This window comes from Thalassophryne amazonica, chromosome 9 (genome assembly GCF_902500255.1).
Source record: "Thalassophryne amazonica chromosome 9, fThaAma1.1, whole genome shotgun sequence".
Lineage (NCBI taxonomy): Eukaryota > Metazoa > Chordata > Actinopteri > Batrachoidiformes > Batrachoididae > Thalassophryne > Thalassophryne amazonica.
The window spans coordinates 42,295,978-42,313,051 of record NC_047111.1 but is presented as its reverse complement, the minus strand read 5'-3'; the positions used below and the strand labels follow the sequence as shown (position 1 = coordinate 42,313,051).

Genomic DNA, 17,074 nt, shown 5'->3' with positions numbered 1-17,074 from the left:
TTTTGGGGGGGGGGGGGGGGGGGGTGGTGGTGGACTAAGCTTATGAAATATTTTGTGATACATATTTTCTGTTTGTTGGCACTGTAGGCCACAATTATCCAAATTAAACTTAAAGTTATTGAAACAGTTAAGTTAATATATAATAGTATAACAGTATAACATTTTCACTTCCTGAAATACCTAACAATTTTAATTTTCACGATTTTTCAAAAAAAACATTTTAGATGCACCTGTAGAATTGTGACTTAAACATCACCAGCCGAACTGAACTGTTTTTGCATAATGCTTTTTTTTATTGTCGTAATTTCCATGTTCCATCATTACTGCCTATGAGAGAGACATGTAACTCTATAATTTATTCCTAAAGCTAATTACCATCCTGTGGGTTCAGATTGAAGGAAAGATCAGTGACTATAGGTTGATAAGGCTCTGGCTCCATAGTAGCGGTTCCTAGTCTCTCTGTGACAAATGGACATTTTAGAAGCCTTGTTTTTGACTGTCTTTAGTTCAACTGGCCATTTCTCTGAATTTTTAAAATGTAGTTTGTCAAAATTGTATTAAATACTGGTCTGCTACTTTCAGTATGTAATCCAGTCTTTGTGTGGAATAGTTGTTTTGTCCCTCCCCAGATTATGAATGATTATGAATGGTATAAAACGCTACAAAGGTTCAGTCTGCAACAAGCAATTATTTTTATAATCAATTAATTGATGAATTATGTTCTCTTAATAGATCTGTTGATGAGTCCATAAAATGGTGAAAATACAGATTTTAGGTTTTCCAGAGCCCAAGATGATGCATTCAAATGTCTTATTTTGTCCACAACCCAGAGATATTCAGTTTACCACCACATAGGAGCAAAGAACTTGGTAAACTAGAGAGCTTTCACATAATGTTTTTTTTAATTACTTAAATTCATGAACCAGGTATCAAAATGGTTGTTGATTGATTTAATAGTCAATTACGAACCAATTAATTGTCACGGCTGTAATACAAATGAAGGTTTTTTTTTTTTAACTTGGTGCCATGGTTAGTCTGTTTGATAAAGTCAATTTTGGGGCATGTGCTGGTCATGCGCTTTACTGCCTGGGGTTCTAGATGGCAACCACTCACACAGATGACTGGTCCATTTCCACATCTATAAAATAACCATCTATCTGCCATAGCTGGGTGAAGCATGGCCGTCCCCTCCCCTTGGACTTCTCCAGCCACTGGGATCCTCAAAGCTCAGGCACGTGTGCTGGATCATGCAGAGAAACTTGCCACGTGGTGAAAACATCAAAGCTGATGCTCCCTCACAATGCAAGTGATGCTCCACATCTTAGTCTTCTTAATACCCCTGTCACACCTTGACGATTTAGCCGGTGTATGTCAACTGTGTTATGGGTAGGTTTTGTCTAAGTTGATAGTGTGGTTAAGCACATTGAAGTACGCTGATACATGTTGTAATACACCAAGTGCCTTGACTAATTTGGGGCATGCTGAAAATTTCCAACGTATGCCAGAATACAATTCATGTCCCCCACATGGTGGACGTGAGTCATGCGATTGTTGATACACATTTCTTGTAATTTACTCATAAGTCGAAATATGTCCATTAATGCTGTCCATTGATTGGCTGAAAGCTGCAGTCCTCATGCGAACAGACTGTTTCAACGGAGTAAATATAAAGTGTTAATCTTACCTGTTCTTTTCTGTCGGATTCATCATCACATCCTGGCGAACACATATCCACATAAAGCCTCCTGATTTTGGAAAATGATGTCTGAAAATATTTTAATTCCTTGTTGTGGAGAAACAAGTCTCTCTGTGTTTTTTTTGTTGCTCCGGGTGCAGGTCTCAGCTGGCACTTTGCACCACAGAACCTCATTCATTAATGTCTGTGTTTATCAAAGCATTAGTTGATTCTGTTTTCACACCATGAAATTCAATCCCATGATCCACAGAGAAAATAAAATAATGCTAAAATTACTCTGTTTTGCCTCTGTGTAGAGCGGAGACTCCGCATGACACAGTGTCCGTGCTGAATTGTGCTCGTCAGTATTTAAGTGTTCCACCTGCCAAACAAAGGGTTCATCCTGCAGTGGAAACACTAACCATGCCAGACTTAACTGTTCCGACATGTATAATACCACGCAATACCAACTTGAAACGGCTGTCTGTAGATGCTGGCTAAGTTGTCAAGGTGTGACAGCTGCATTAATTTATTAGATGTATGCCAGCATTTTTAATACAGTCGGCATACACAGGCTAAATCATCAAGGTGTGACAGGGCCATAAGTAACTGCTGATTCAAAGTTAGTCCTGAGTAACCTATTCTAGGCATGTGAATCTCATCACTGACAACGATTTGATCTCGATACACTACCAGCAATATAATACATGTAGCGATACATGACGATACGATGTGATTCACCCTGATTCATTCCTGATTTGATATGTATTTGATGGCGATTCAGTTCCTCACAATGCGATACGATTCAATTCAACATGATACAAAGAAATTATACCAAAAATTAAAATAGAAAATAAGAAGCTGCAATTCAGTATGGTACTATGGTATTCTTCTTCTGATTCTACTAGAGGCAGAGGATTTGTTTTGCTCCTTATAAGCAGCAAACTTAGCAGATTCAACATTAAGGAACAGGAATCAGTTCCCTCATATTTGGAACCCTTTTCATCATGCTTAAGACCTTAAACAGTAAGATTGAGTCACTCATTGACAGAGTACTGCCTTGGCAAAAATAATCTGAGATACTTTATACATTTATAGACTTTTGATGAGGTGTACCCGTGATTATGCGGACCTGGTCAGGATCGGGGGTTCACTTCCGCCAAGGCCTTGGTGAACCCCATCCTGACCAGGTCCGCATAATCACGGGTACACCAAAATCAAAAGTCTATAACTGCTTTATTATATGCTAAACAAGAAAATTGGGAGTTTGTCAAACATACTGAAACTGAAAAATCAATCTCAAGTTTCAACTCTTTATTATTAGTCATACTGCACCAACTGACATCCCATCGATCGACTGGAGATGCCTGTTAAGTCCGTGACAAAGAGTCATCAGTCTTGTTTTCTTATAAAGTTCACCATTCGGCATTCTTCAGCGAAAATCGACCGAGTACGCCGTCAAGCATCCGTCTGTCATAAGTTTCAAAGTTGGGCGCATGTCCCTTTTCAGTGACGTACTTGCGAAACAGGTTGGCTGCTGACTGTGTATTTCTGCGGGTGTTCTTCGCATCTTTTTCATGTAAAATTCATTTTAAGTCAGCATCACTAACAGACACAAACCTGTCTTCTGCCATCTTGTCAACAAACTGACAGCCAAAGTAAGCGTTGTATCGCGTTATCTGATTGGTTGTCATCTATAGAAGGCGTCACTCGATTAGCTAGCGCTACGCTGCACACGAGGTGTACTCGTTTCGCATGCGCGGTCTGCTCGGTTCCACCAGCGGTCAACTTGGCATGTGGTACAGCTCAGAAAGTGGCGAATGGGCCAATCAGAAGTTGGCAAAATCCCATACTATATAATAATCTTAATAGTTTTGCTTAGAGCTCTGTTTACAATCTGCATCAGAGGAATATCCGAGTGGAGCAGCAGGGGGTGGATGGTTTAGCAGCACGGCATTCTTTACAAATGACCTACATCTTGTCAAGTTTCCCATCTTTTTTTCAAAAGCCAAATGCCTGATTTAAATGTTTTAGGTGCGTCAAAAATCTCTTCCAACTGCTTGCTGCGGTTTCGCGGACCTCCATGTTTGTTGTGGTAGAAATGTGCTTTCTGACTTCTGTCCGTGGTGAATTCAATGTGCCTCAGAAAAAAAGTGATGCAAGCAGGCAGCGAGCAATGCAACACAATTTCACCTGCACTCGCATTGCACACATTTGTATCTTGATACCGATTCGTATTGATTAATCTCCACATGCCTAGCCTATTCAGTTTGATGGTAGATACAAAAAAAACCCCATGAGTCAGAACTGATGAAACCGAAGCAGCTGTCAGAGAGGATTTATAGCATTTTGACAATTATATCCCATAAATAAAAATTTGCCTCAGTACAGTTTTCTGAGTTGACCTGCATATCAAGACAGAAACATTAAAGGTATTTTGCTGAATGACTCATGTCTGCCTACAGGTTCTTCTAATGTGATATCTGCAAAGCAGTTAGTCATCCAAGTAGATAAAGAAACTCAGCAGAAAGCCCAACAGCTGTAAATGAGGTTAATTGCAGTGAGTCTGTGTGCAGTTGGGGACTTGGGGCTGGATTTGCACACACAGATTGTCCTACCTTGTGTTAGCACTTTAAGCTTTTATTAAATCAGCCTTTTTTTTTTTTTTTTTTTTAACCAGGCATGAGTTTCTGGATGTGGGTAGCCTATTGGGATGTTGGTCATTGTATACATGCATTGCTGGCTCTAAGACCTTTACAGTAGAGGTGTTGGAGGCGGGGGGGGGATTCATGTCGTAATCATGATTCTTACCCTTAACAATTCAAAATCAATTCAGAACTTTCAAAAAGTGATTTTTTTTTTTATAACATTTTCTCTTTTGTTTGTTTCGCCTCACTTGTTATGCAGTCTCTGTTGCATGACCTTCTCTGCTTCCATACAACAGCTCACAGTGTGTTAGCAAGTTAGCGCGACTTATTACCATGGAGTGGCAACAAACTCAACCCAGTCCGTAGACCTGTATATCGGCCTTTACATGCATACATGTTTCCATCAGTTACCAACATTTCAGCGAGTGTCTGTTGGTCTGTTTTTTTTTTTGCACTAGCCTGAGTCAGCCTGGTTTGTGTGAACTGGCCAGCCTGCTATAGTCCATCGAGAAAGTTTAGAAGAATAAACCTAAACCTAAATGCCAAAGCATACTGATCCACATTGGTGTTGAATCACTGTCCCCCTTTGAGATCAGATCGCACAGCATGTGAGTTTAGATGCCACCGATTTATTACAACGTTGATATTTTATATGAATTGGTTTAAGATTTCACAGGTGGGATGTTCACCAAATAGAGACTCTGCTTACAATTTTTAATGTACAAAGAGTGAAGTTTTATGAGATGCAGTCATTTGTGGAAAAATCACAGAAACTTAAAATTGAAAGATTGAAGGTGGTCCGGCGCAACTAGTCAAAAGAAAAAGCAAAAAAAAAAAACACACACTGCAGGTAAATTCATACAATGTGAATGACAAGAAATGTAATCCAATTAATAAATGTTTAATGAAAAAAGAAAGTTTACATTGACACTCTGTCTCACGGTGCTAAAGCACCAGATGCAGCTCTTACTCACAGATTAAAGCTAAGATTTTGAACATGGCACCAAATGCTTTGTCCATCCAATATTGTGTTTTTAACATTTTAAAGGAGATAGAGAATCAAAATCATCTTTTTCATGTTTTTGGTGTTCGTTCAGAGTCTCCCCGCTGTGGGGAATACACACGAAGTGCCAGCAAGTTTCAGAACCTCTGTTTCAAGTATTTCTGCTTTTTTGAATTGCCCCTAGAAAACAGGCCAATCCGTTTTTGAGAGAAAACTTACGTCACTTTTTCACCAATAGTCCCCCCTCCCCCACACACACCCACCCCCTTTCACACACGCCCCTTCGAAATTAATTATTCATAAGGTTGTGCCCACCCATTCGTAACACTCGAAGAGAAGCAATGGCGAGCTACAGGTGTGCTTTCCCAGGCTGTTTTAGCGGACTACGATCTTCCCACGGAAAGCAATGTACGCGATCACTGGCTTTTATTCATTTTTAACCGCATCCCCAGTACATACAACCACCGACGATTTCTTTGCTCTGCGCATTTCACGGAGGACTGTTTCACAAACCTTGCATGATTTCGAGCTGGCTTCAGTCAGCATTTAATACTCAGTAGAGGGTCAGTTCCGACTCTGCGACAAAATCAACCCCAGCAATCAGTACAGCCTGTGAGTGTCACATTTTCTTTTGTTTTAAATTTGTGTTGCGCCATATTCCTGTTGTTAGAATGGCACGTTAGCTCTGGTTTGTTCCTCTAAAGGGAATGAGCTAACCTCTTAGCAGCTAGGGATGTGTATCGAGAACCGGTTCCTTTTGGGTATCGTTAAGAAATGACGATCCACTGACATCAATAAGCTTTGTGCTTAACGATTATGTTATCGGTCCTTCAGAGTGGCCGTTGTTTTGGGGGGTGTTTGTCAGGAAAATGATGATTTCTGTATTGATTACAGACCCTGCAGCGGGTCCGTAAACAACTTTTCTGCAGCGCGGCTTTGCTTTAAACCTTGAACCAATCGAAGCAGTGCTTCGCAGATTGAAGCAATGCTTCGATTATTCTTTCGTTCTTTTACTTAATTTTCTCCTGCTAAAACCCTAAAGAGCATACGTCTGAGTATTATTTACCTTTTCTATGTTAAACCGACCTGTTATGTTCTTCTGAAACGGTTGATAGATGTATTTTATAACTTAAAAACAGGAGCGATGCTAACGCGTTAGCATGTCTATGGCATTTTCAATGTTAAAAGTTAGCATTGCAGCTGTCATCACGTTCGGGTGCATTTGTTTTCAAATTGTAATATTTCTTATTGTATATATTAATAATCTAATAATTATTATATACAATTTTAGAGAAAGAGGAAAAAAAAAAACTGAATAGAAACACAACAGAAAATATAAAAGCAATGAAAATAAATAAATAATGCTTTCTTTTCAGTGAGAGCAAGGGCAGCCAATCAAACAACGGCAACCGATCAGCGCCACCTACTTGCATTTCATAATGAGGTTGCCAAATAAGCTCTGAAACGACACCATTAAAGGCAAACGAGGCATTCTAAACCCAGCATAGTAACATAGCTGTTTCAGAGAGCCTTTTAGGAAGGTTCTGAGCCATTACAGACCCAACCAATTTTTTTTGGGCTACATATCACATCACAGAACAAGGATTAATGCCCCATTCAACCTCTCTCTATCACCTTTAAATGTTATGAACACAATTTGCTTTCATGGCATCATTTCCCTCACCATCTTTCTTGGCACACTGCAGCAGATCCTGAAATTAGCAACTCTAAGTACTGAATTGATTGAGAATAGAAAATCGATTTTTGAATGGAATCGTGAGATGTTGAAACGCTCATACCCCTACTTTAGAGTGACATGATGATGTAACCTGTGTTTCTTCAAGCAGTGTGAAACTAATTTTATTTTGGAAATCATTTCAATGCACCATTTGCCATGGAGAATTTACCCCAAACGTGTTGTACAGCCTGCTGATCAGTATGTTACATATTCTACTAATGACTTTGAGCTTTGCGTTCAAAATTTATGTCATATTTAGAGAACTCCAGCATATGAAGGAAAGTGGCAAAAATTGAAAAGACAGCCATGGAAGAAAATCTTGCACACAACTTTGCTTCTCCCTGAGACACACAAAAAACCCCACAGAAAATAAAGTACGAACATTTTATAACACTGCAACTAATAATTATTTTCTTTATAAATCTGCTGATCATTTTCTATTTAAATCCCTGGGTTGTTTGGTCCATAAAATGCCATGAAATGAATTTAAAATAAATAAAATCAGGGTTTTGCAAAGTCCAAGATGACATCCTCAAATATCTTTTCCACAACCCAAAGATATTCAGATGTCCGTATACACACACACACACACACACACACACACACACAACCTACTTTTTTCCAAATGTGTGGTTTGTTTCCCCTCCAAAATTGAGTTTCTTTTAAAAAAAAATGTACTGCTAAATTTTTTTGTGTATTCAGTGTTTTGTGAGTTTGCAATCAGCCTGCCAACTGTCTAATACCTTCTTTAGTCATACACTCTGAGACTAGACCTTCTAATTTCAAGATGAAAAGCAATGGAGATGCCTTTAAAAAAAAAAAGCTGGACTTTAGTTAGCATAGAAGAAAAAACTTACCCTTTTTTTTATAACATTAAAAAAGTGGTGCCTAGTTTCTTTTTTCATATTAATAGCTTAAGCTTGATACAGTTATTTAAACTTGCAGATACAGTGACATGTATTTTGTTTTTGATTGTCCTATTTTCTGCTCTGACGCTTATCTAGGTGAATCTACATGTTGAGTTTGCTGGGTTTTTTTTGTTTTTTTTTTGCCATGTGTTTTTGAAAAAAATATGCTGTTTATTACATACAGGCTTTTTTATTTCTTGGCATCAATGTTATGTGTTTACAGAAGAATCAGTAACAGGGGGAAGTCTGTATGTTAGGAATAACGTTTTTCCTGGTTTAGAAAAACCCCTGCACATATATGACTGAATTATTGTGGCACTCGTATTTAAGCTGAGATGTTGGTAATGTTCTCTATTACCAAAGAAAAAGGCTGTGACCATTGAATGAACAAACCATGATATCTGTTTACCTTGTAAATGAAATTTACTTCATTATGGTACACTGCACAAAGTATTAAGGATAGTAAAAGTTGGTCAGCGTTGCATATAAAACATGGTATATCTGTTTTACATATAACAAGTTTATGTAATCTACATCTTCAGTTTGTATAACTGGATTATTTTATTTGCTGCTTAGTTTTATTTATTTATTTATTTATTCTTTTAGTGTGTTATTATTTTTATTTATCTAGATTTTATCTTTGTTGCCTATTGTGTTGTTTTGTGTAAGGACCGCAATGGAAATAAGCATATGTTTTAAAACCTTATATTGTTTTATGTTTTATATGGAATTTCTAAATCAATTAATCAATTCTAAACATACAGATACATTTAAACTTTAATCTTAACATAAATCTTATTACAGATCAATATACAGGTACACTGCTTCTGTTTAATTACAAATTTTGACAAAATTTTGGCTAATAGAAAATACATTGTTGAAATGAACAGCATAAGCGTGTGCAAAACTGACAAGCTTTCCTTGAGTAATTTTGCTGTAAAATTTCTCGCTGGATCCACAGATATACAGTTCAGTGCTATCAAGATGATCAATAATGCATACAGGGTAAGCTTGGATCTGTGAATTCATCTAAAGTCAAACAAAATCAGATTCTTTACAACAGTGGACAAGAAGATATCAGATTAAAAGTCTTTTAGAAAATGATCAACCTAAGCATGTTTTGTAGAATATACATCATCCAGACTATCAAAAACTCCCTTTGCAGTGGCTTTACAGGAGCACAATCAGTCAATTAGTCAATAGTCAGCAGCTGTCCCTAACCTGTGGGGGTATCAACTATCTCCCCAGCACTTTGATTCAAATAACTGCGGTGTGGAAGTTCGGGTTACTGCTGAAACACTGCCGTTAACTACACTGTGGCCAGTTTATTTTTATTTCTAGAGGCCAGTGACTACAAACAGACTAACTAGAATGTCTCTAAATTATGATTGTTATTGTAAAAGGCAAAAGAACTAAGAGTAAACTGCTTCTTGTTGTCACTGAACAGATGAAAACAACTTTAGAAGTGCCTGGATGCATGGTCCACATCAGCTCTCTCAGACCTTCTAATTTGGATTAGTGTGCGGGTGAAGCATGTAGATGTGCCATCTTGTGTTTGTCGATAATGTGGTGTATTTTAGACATATGTAACTTTGAAGTATAAATTGTAAAACCGGCCAAACAAGTTAAATAAAAAAGCCAGACTTATTGTCCAGAAAACCTGTCTGGTCCTTCAGGGGCAGATCTGTTGCATCCTTTGTGTGCTTGTTGAATGAAGTTTAAAACAAACAACAAATGAATGACAGAAGGTCATATTGGTGCTCAACATTACAGCATTCCTGTTGAGGTTACCATCATGGTATGGTCTTGTTCCTTCATGGTTTATCTTGTGTTACAAGGTGTGTGTGACTGCAGTCAATGCAGCACCTTGGCTACAGATGTTATGTTTATAGTCTAAGGCAATGAATGTTATGACTGATAATTACCCAACAATTTATGGTCTCTCTCTCTCTCCTTTTCTCCCTGCTTTCTCCTAATTTAATTTTTCATGTCTGTTTTTTCATAACTGTCTTCTTCATCTAACTTTTTATTTAATTCTGTCTCATTGTGGTCATTGTGTGTTAATGTTGAGCCTGTCATTCTCCCACCCCATTTGTCCATCTTTTCCCTTTCCCCTGTCTTTGTCTTCCCATCTCTCTAATGCAGACTTCAAGAAGACCCCCCTACTGGTGTGAGCGGAGCACCTTCAGAGAACAACATCATGCTTTGGAACGCTGTTATTTTTGGGTGAGTCGTGTTGTAAATCCAGCTCCCCCTTGCTGTTTTTACTGTGCCACTGTGATTGTGGTGCCAAACGTCTGAAACAGGACATTTGTGCTTTGCTGCTTTCCCTCTCTTGACTTCCTATTCACCTGTCATCCTGTTGGCCGAGGGTTTGCTGTTTCTCAAAATATTTCTGATTACATCTTTTAATTGTGGTGCCGCCACAAGCTAGAAAATCAGCATGTAGTGAATTAGTTCAGCAGGTGTTTAATGGGAGAACGGGTTGGGAAACATTGTTGTTGCTGTACTCAGTGAGTCAAAGAAGAGGAATGGATATACAGAAAAGAACTCAAATTTAATGAGGGAAGAGATGGGAAAAGAAATTGGGATATAACTCACAAAAAGTGAAAGAAGCTGTCAGTTTCCATATTAGAAACCAAAAATAACTTGGGTACTGCTGGAATGACTGTCAGATGAGGAGTTAGGGAGACTCAGATGAAGAGTACCACTTGCATTGTGAGGGAATTTTGGCTATGACATTTTATCCATGTGGTGTGTTTCTATGTGCATCGCTGTTGAGGATTCGAGTGGCTGGCATGTTTCACCTGGCTGCAGCAGATAGTAGTAGTAGTAGCAGATAGTTACTTTCAAGAAGTCAGAGTGGGCTATAGGGGTGGGCAATAGAGCCTCAAACTTATACCACAATATTTCATGGAAATTAGCGCTAACAATATTATGACGATATAGGGGAAAAAAAAACTTATCACTGACCAGAGGCTGACACCCTACAGTCACTTTCAGACATGGTTAAGCTGGTGTCGTCGTGTGTGCTCGAACATTAATTAATAGGTTTTTAAAAAGAGAGAGTTTGCACCATGTGTTATACTTAGTTGTCACATTACAGGGTAACACGTCACATGTCATAGAATACAATGCACGTTGACATTGACACATTGACATTTACTTTGCAAACCAAGCATTCAACACAGTCAAACTCCATAACCCATAACTCCATAACATTCAGTCATAGATTGTCCAAACTATACCTTTTTGGAATCTTTGTGATCAGACACATAATGTGTGGTATAGCTTTCAATATGATTGGAGGATTTTAAAATTTTGACCCCTGTGTAATTCTTCATTGACGACTACCTTTTTTCTCAAACACTGATTTATGAAGAACATTTGTGCCAAATCTGATGTTTGTATCGTCATGTGAAGGATTGTTTCACTTATCTGCTGCACTGTATCTGTAATATTATGTAATCATGGCTGTAACAGCCTGTTAAGACGCTGCACTGCGAGTCGGTGTGTCACACAGCCACGGGGCACTGCGCACATACAGTGAGGAAAATAAGTATTTGAACACCTGGTGTTTTTGCAAGTTCTCCCACTTAGAAATCATGGAGGGGTCTGAAATTTTCATCTTAGGTGCATGTCCTCTGTGAGAGACATAATCTAAAAAAAAAAAAAAAAAATCCGGAAATCACAATGTATGATTTTTTTTTATTTTTTATTTGTATGTTACTGCTGCAAATAAGTATTTGAACACCTGTGAAAATCAGTGTTAATATTTGGTACAGTAGCCTTTGTTTGCAATTACAGAGGTCAAACGTTTCCTGTAGTTTTTCACCAGGTTTGCACACACTGCAGCAGGGATTTAGGTCCACTCCTCCATACAGCTCTTCTCTAGATCTTTTAGGTTTGGAGTTTCAGCTCCCTCCAAACATTTTCTATTGAGTTCAGGTCTGGAGACTGGCCAGGCCACTCCAGGACCTTGAAATGCTTCTTACGGATCCCCTCCTTAGTTGCCCTGGCTGTGTGTTTGGGGATACTGTCATGCTGGAAGACCCATCCATGACCCATCTTCAATGCTCTTACTGAGGGAAGGTTGTTGTTTGCCAAAATCTCGCAGTACATCACCCCATCCATCCTCTCTTTAATATGGTGCAGTCGTCCTGTCCCCTTTGCAGAAGAGCACCCCCAGAGTATGATGTTTCCACCCCCATGCTTCACGGTTGGGATGGTTTTCTTGGGGTTGTTCTCATCCTCTAAACATGGTAAGTGGAGTTGATTCCAAAAAGCTCTATTCTGGTCTCATTTGACCACATGACCTTCTCCCATGCCTCCTCTGGATCATCCAGATGGTCACTGGTGAACTTCAAACGGGCCTGGACATGTGCTGGCTTGAGCAGGGGGACCTTGCTGCCCTGCAGAATTTTAAACCATGACAGCATCATGTGTTGCTAATGTAATCTTTGTGACTGTGGTCCCAGCTCTCTTCAGGTCATTAACCAGTTCCTCCTGTGTAGTTCTGAGCTTTCTCAGAATCATCCTTACCCCACAAAGTGAGATCTTGCATGGAATCCCAGACCGAGGGAGATTGACAGTCATCTTGTGTTTCTTCCACTTTCTAATAAATAATCATAACAGTTGTTGTCTTCTCCCAAACTGCTTGCCTGTTGTCCTGTAGTCCATTCCAGCCTTGTGCAGGTCTACAGTTTTGTCCCTGGTGTCCTTAGACAGCTCTTTGGTCTTGGCTATGGTGGACAGGTTGGAGTGTAATTGATTGTGTGAACAGGTGTCTTTTATACAGGTAACAAGTTCAAACAGGTGCAGTTAATACAGGTAAAGATTGCAGAATAAGAGGGTTTCTTAAAGAAAAATTAACAGGTCTGTGTGAGCCAGAGTTCTTGCTGGTTGGTAGGTGTTCAAATACTTATTTGCAGCAGTAACATACAAATAAATTATTTAAAAAATCATACATTGTGATTTCCGGAATTTTTTTTTTTTTAGATTGTCTCTCACAGTGGACATGCACCTAAGATGAAAATTTCAGAGCCCTCCATGATTTCTAAGTGGGAGAACTTGCAAAATCGCAGGGTGTTCAAATACTTATTTTCTTCACTGTATCTGAACACTGTGTTTTATCCACAATAAACTTTAGATTACAGATACATTGTCATACCGTCTCATGGATTACACAATGTATGTGAAATATGATGATCATCATAGGTGTAACACCACGTGCAGCTGCGTGGCACTGTGCTGCTGCCCCATGGTGAGTCACAGCGTTCCAGAGACTGTGCGTGGCACACCACAGTGCAGCTGACCGGGGTGTCCCAGCTGTGAAACACATCACGACATGTACGCATCTACCTCGACAATGCACCCGTGTTGGCAAGCCATCAGAACATAAAGAAAAATAAAAACTCACCTTTGGAACGCCTCTAGCTGCATCTCGCAGTACAAGGCGAACATCAGCCAAGTTGCACCATGTGGTTAAATCCGTGTAATCCTGTGATCGCCCAACTGGCGACGGCAAATGCTACGTCCACCACAAAATATATATATATCCCATACGACGCGCTGTCCTGCGGCGCAACAGGCGCCATCCACCCAGACAGTGGAACGCACAGCTCCTCTGTGAGCCTGGAATCATCTCATGAAGTTCGATCACACAGAGTCCTGCTGACTGGTCAGTGCGTGCGAGGGAGGGAGGGAGGGAGTGAGAGAACAAGACAGTGAGTGCATGAGGGCGGGGAGCAACGATTGACATATTTAACACATATGACATGTTACCAGTCCATACGTTAGATGTACAACCCCTGGCAATAATTATGGATTCACCGGCCTCAGAGGGTGTTCATTCAGTTGTTTAATTTTGTAGAAAAAAAGCAGATCACAGACATGACACAAAACTAAAGTCATTTTAAATGGCAACTTTCTGGCTTTAAGAAACACTATAGAAATCAAGAAAAAAGATTGTGGCAGTCAGTAACGGTTACTTTTTTAGACCAAGCAGAGGGAAAAAAATATGGACTCACTCAATTCTGAGGAATAAATTATGGAATCACCCTGTAAATTTTCATCCCCAAAACTAACACCTGCATCAAATCAGATCTGCTCGTTAGTCTGCATCTAAAAAGGAGTGATTGCACCTTGGAGAGCTGTTGCACCAAGTGGACTGACATGAATCATTGCTCCAACACGAGAGATGTCAATTGAAACAAAGGAGAGGATTATCAAACTCTTAAAAGAGGGTAAATCGTCACGCAATGTTGCAAAAGATGTTGGTTGTTCACAGTCAGCTGTGTCTAAACTCTGGACCAAATACAAACATGGGAAGGTTGTTAAAGGCAAACATACTGGTAGGCCAAGGAAGACATCAAAGCGTCAAGACAGAAAACTTAAAGGGGATAGAGAATCAAAATCATCTTTTTCATGTTTTTGGTGTTAGTTCAGAGTCTCCCCACTGTGGGGAATACACACGAAGTGCCAGCAAGTTTCAGAACTTGTTTCAAGTAATTCTCCTTTTTTGAATTGCCGCCAGAAAACAGGCCAATCCGTTTTTGAGAGAAAAGTTACGTCACTTTTTCACCAATAGCCCCCCCCACACCCACACCCACCACCTTTCACACACGCCCCTTCGAAATTAATTATTCATAAGGTTGTGCCCACCCATTCCTACCACTGGAAGAGGAGCAATGGCGAGCTACAGGTGTGCCTTCCCAGGCTGTCATAGCGGACTATGATCTTTACATGTTCTTCCCACGGAAAGCAATGTACGCGATCAATGGCTTTTATTCATTTTTAACCGCATCCCCAGGACATACAACCGCCGACTATTTCTTTGCTCTGCGCATTTCACGGAGGACTGTTTCACAAACCTTGCACAATTTCGAGCTGGCTTCAGTCTGCATTTAATACTCAGTAGAGGGTCAGTTCCGACTTTGCGACAAAATCAACCCCGGCAATCAGTACAGCCTGTAAGTATCACATTTTCTTTTGTTTTAAATTTGTTTTTAAATTTATTTCGGATCTTTTTTTTTATTATCATTATTATTTTGTGACTGGACTTTATGTCACAGTCAGCCTCTGGCTGACTTGATGTTGGTGGGCAAGGAACAAGATTTATCATTCAACAGCAATGTTGAAACGTGATCTGTTAAATAAGTTAGTGAAGATTACTGTCGTCTCGTGTCTGGGGGTCTATGGGGCAGTGGGCTGGCCTCGGCTGGCCCGGACGCCCAGCTTCTGCATGATGATTGGATGATCTGTCTGAGGCTGAATCCATTTTTGATTGACAGCGAAATGAGCGAATCAGCGATCATTTTCATTCTGTTCTGAGTTGAGCCGGAGACTTTCCTAATCCTCTTAGCGGCATTTTCAGTGAGAGCAAGGGCAGCCAATCAAACAACGGCAACCAATCAGCGCCAACACCTACGTGCATTTCATAATGAGTTTGCCAAATAAGCTCAGAAATGACGCCATTAAAAGCAAACGAGGCATTCTAAACCCAGTAACATAGCTGTTTCAGAGAGCCTTTTAGGAAGGTTCTGAGCCATTACAGACCCAACCAATTTTTTTTGGGCTACATATCACATCACAGAACAAGGATTAATGCCCCATTCAACCTCTCTCTATCACCTTTAAAGCAATGGGCTAAGTAAAAGCAATTGTGGACTGTGGATGACTGGATGAAAGTCATATTCAGTGATGAATCTCAAATCTGCATTGGGCAAGGTGATGATGCTGGAACTTTTGTTTGGTGCCGTTCCAATGAGATTTATAAAGATGACTGCCTGAAGAGAACATGTAAATTTCCACAGTCATTGATGATATGGGGCTGCATGTCAGGTAAAGGCACTGGGGAGATGGCTGTCATTACATCATCAATAAATGCACAAGTTTACATTGATATTTTGGACACTTTTCTTATCCCATCAATTCAAAGGATGTTTGGGGATGATATAATTTTTCAAGATAATGCATCTTGCCATAGAGCAAAAACTGTGAAAACATTCCTTGCAAAAAGACACATAGGGTCAATGTCATGGCCTGCACATAGTCCGGATCTCAATCCAATTGAAAATCTTTGGTGGAAGTTGAAGAAAATGGTCCACGACAAGGCTCCAACTTGCAAAGCTGATCTGGCAACAGCAATCAGAGAAAGTTGGAGCCAGATTGATGAAGAGTACTGTTTGTCACTCATTAAGTCCATGCCTCAGAGACTGCAAGCTGTTATAAAAGCCAGAGGTGGTGCAACAAAATACTAGTGATGTGTTGGAGCGTTCTTTTGTTTTTCATGATTCCATCATTTTTTCCTCAGAATTGAGTGATTCCATCATTTTTTCCCTCTGCTTGGTCTAAAAAAGTAACCGTTACTGACTGCCACAATTTTTTTCCCTGATTTCTTATAGTGTTTCTTAAAGCCAGAAAGTTGCCATTTGAAATGACTTTAGTTTTGTGTCATGTCTGTGATCTGCTTTTTTTCTACAAAATTAAACAACTGAATGAACATCCTCCGAGGCCAGTGATTCCATAATTTTTGCCAGGGGTTGTATTTTAACATCCAGTATCGGCAGGTCTTGTGAAGAGTGCAGACACAGCCTGGATCCCACCCTTCTCTCCATATCTTTGCCATCCAGACTTTTAGACATCGGGCGGGAATCAAACCTTATTTGTCTGGCACTCTATGCATTATTTATAGTCATAGTGCATTCTACATAGTCATACATACTGTGTTCCAACAACGTTTGACCTGCAATCGTACACATACACACGGTCGTGCACGACTCGGTCGAGCCAGGATCCGCCCACATTGAGTGGTCGTACAGCATTTGTACACGACTGTCCGAATATCTGATTCGGCTTGACTTATGCTCATTCGTTCTAAGTGTGACGGGGCCCTAAAGGATAGGGATTTTTCATATTTCCTAGATTTTTCCTGACTTTGACCTATGACCTTGAAAATTGAATCAGTTCTTACCTGTCAGGATATGAATCTTCAGTAAAAATTTCAGGCCAGGTATTTATATTGCGATATGACACTTAAAAAAAATATTTTTATTTTTTATTTTTAATCATGTTAAAATTTGGCATGATATTATCATGGGT

General features: G+C 39.6%; 1 protein-coding gene across 1 annotated transcript in view; it reads left to right on the top strand.

Annotated features, from left to right (window-relative positions):
* The window catches only part of ube2b (ubiquitin-conjugating enzyme E2B (RAD6 homolog)), a 39,663-nt gene that overhangs the window by 7,928 nt on the left and 14,661 nt on the right, over positions 1-17,074 (top strand). The window contains exon 2 of the mRNA XM_034177964.1: positions 10,118-10,198. Coding sequence (XP_034033855.1) covers positions 10,118-10,198 — 81 coding nt within the window. The remainder of the gene's footprint in view (positions 1-10,117; positions 10,199-17,074) is intronic.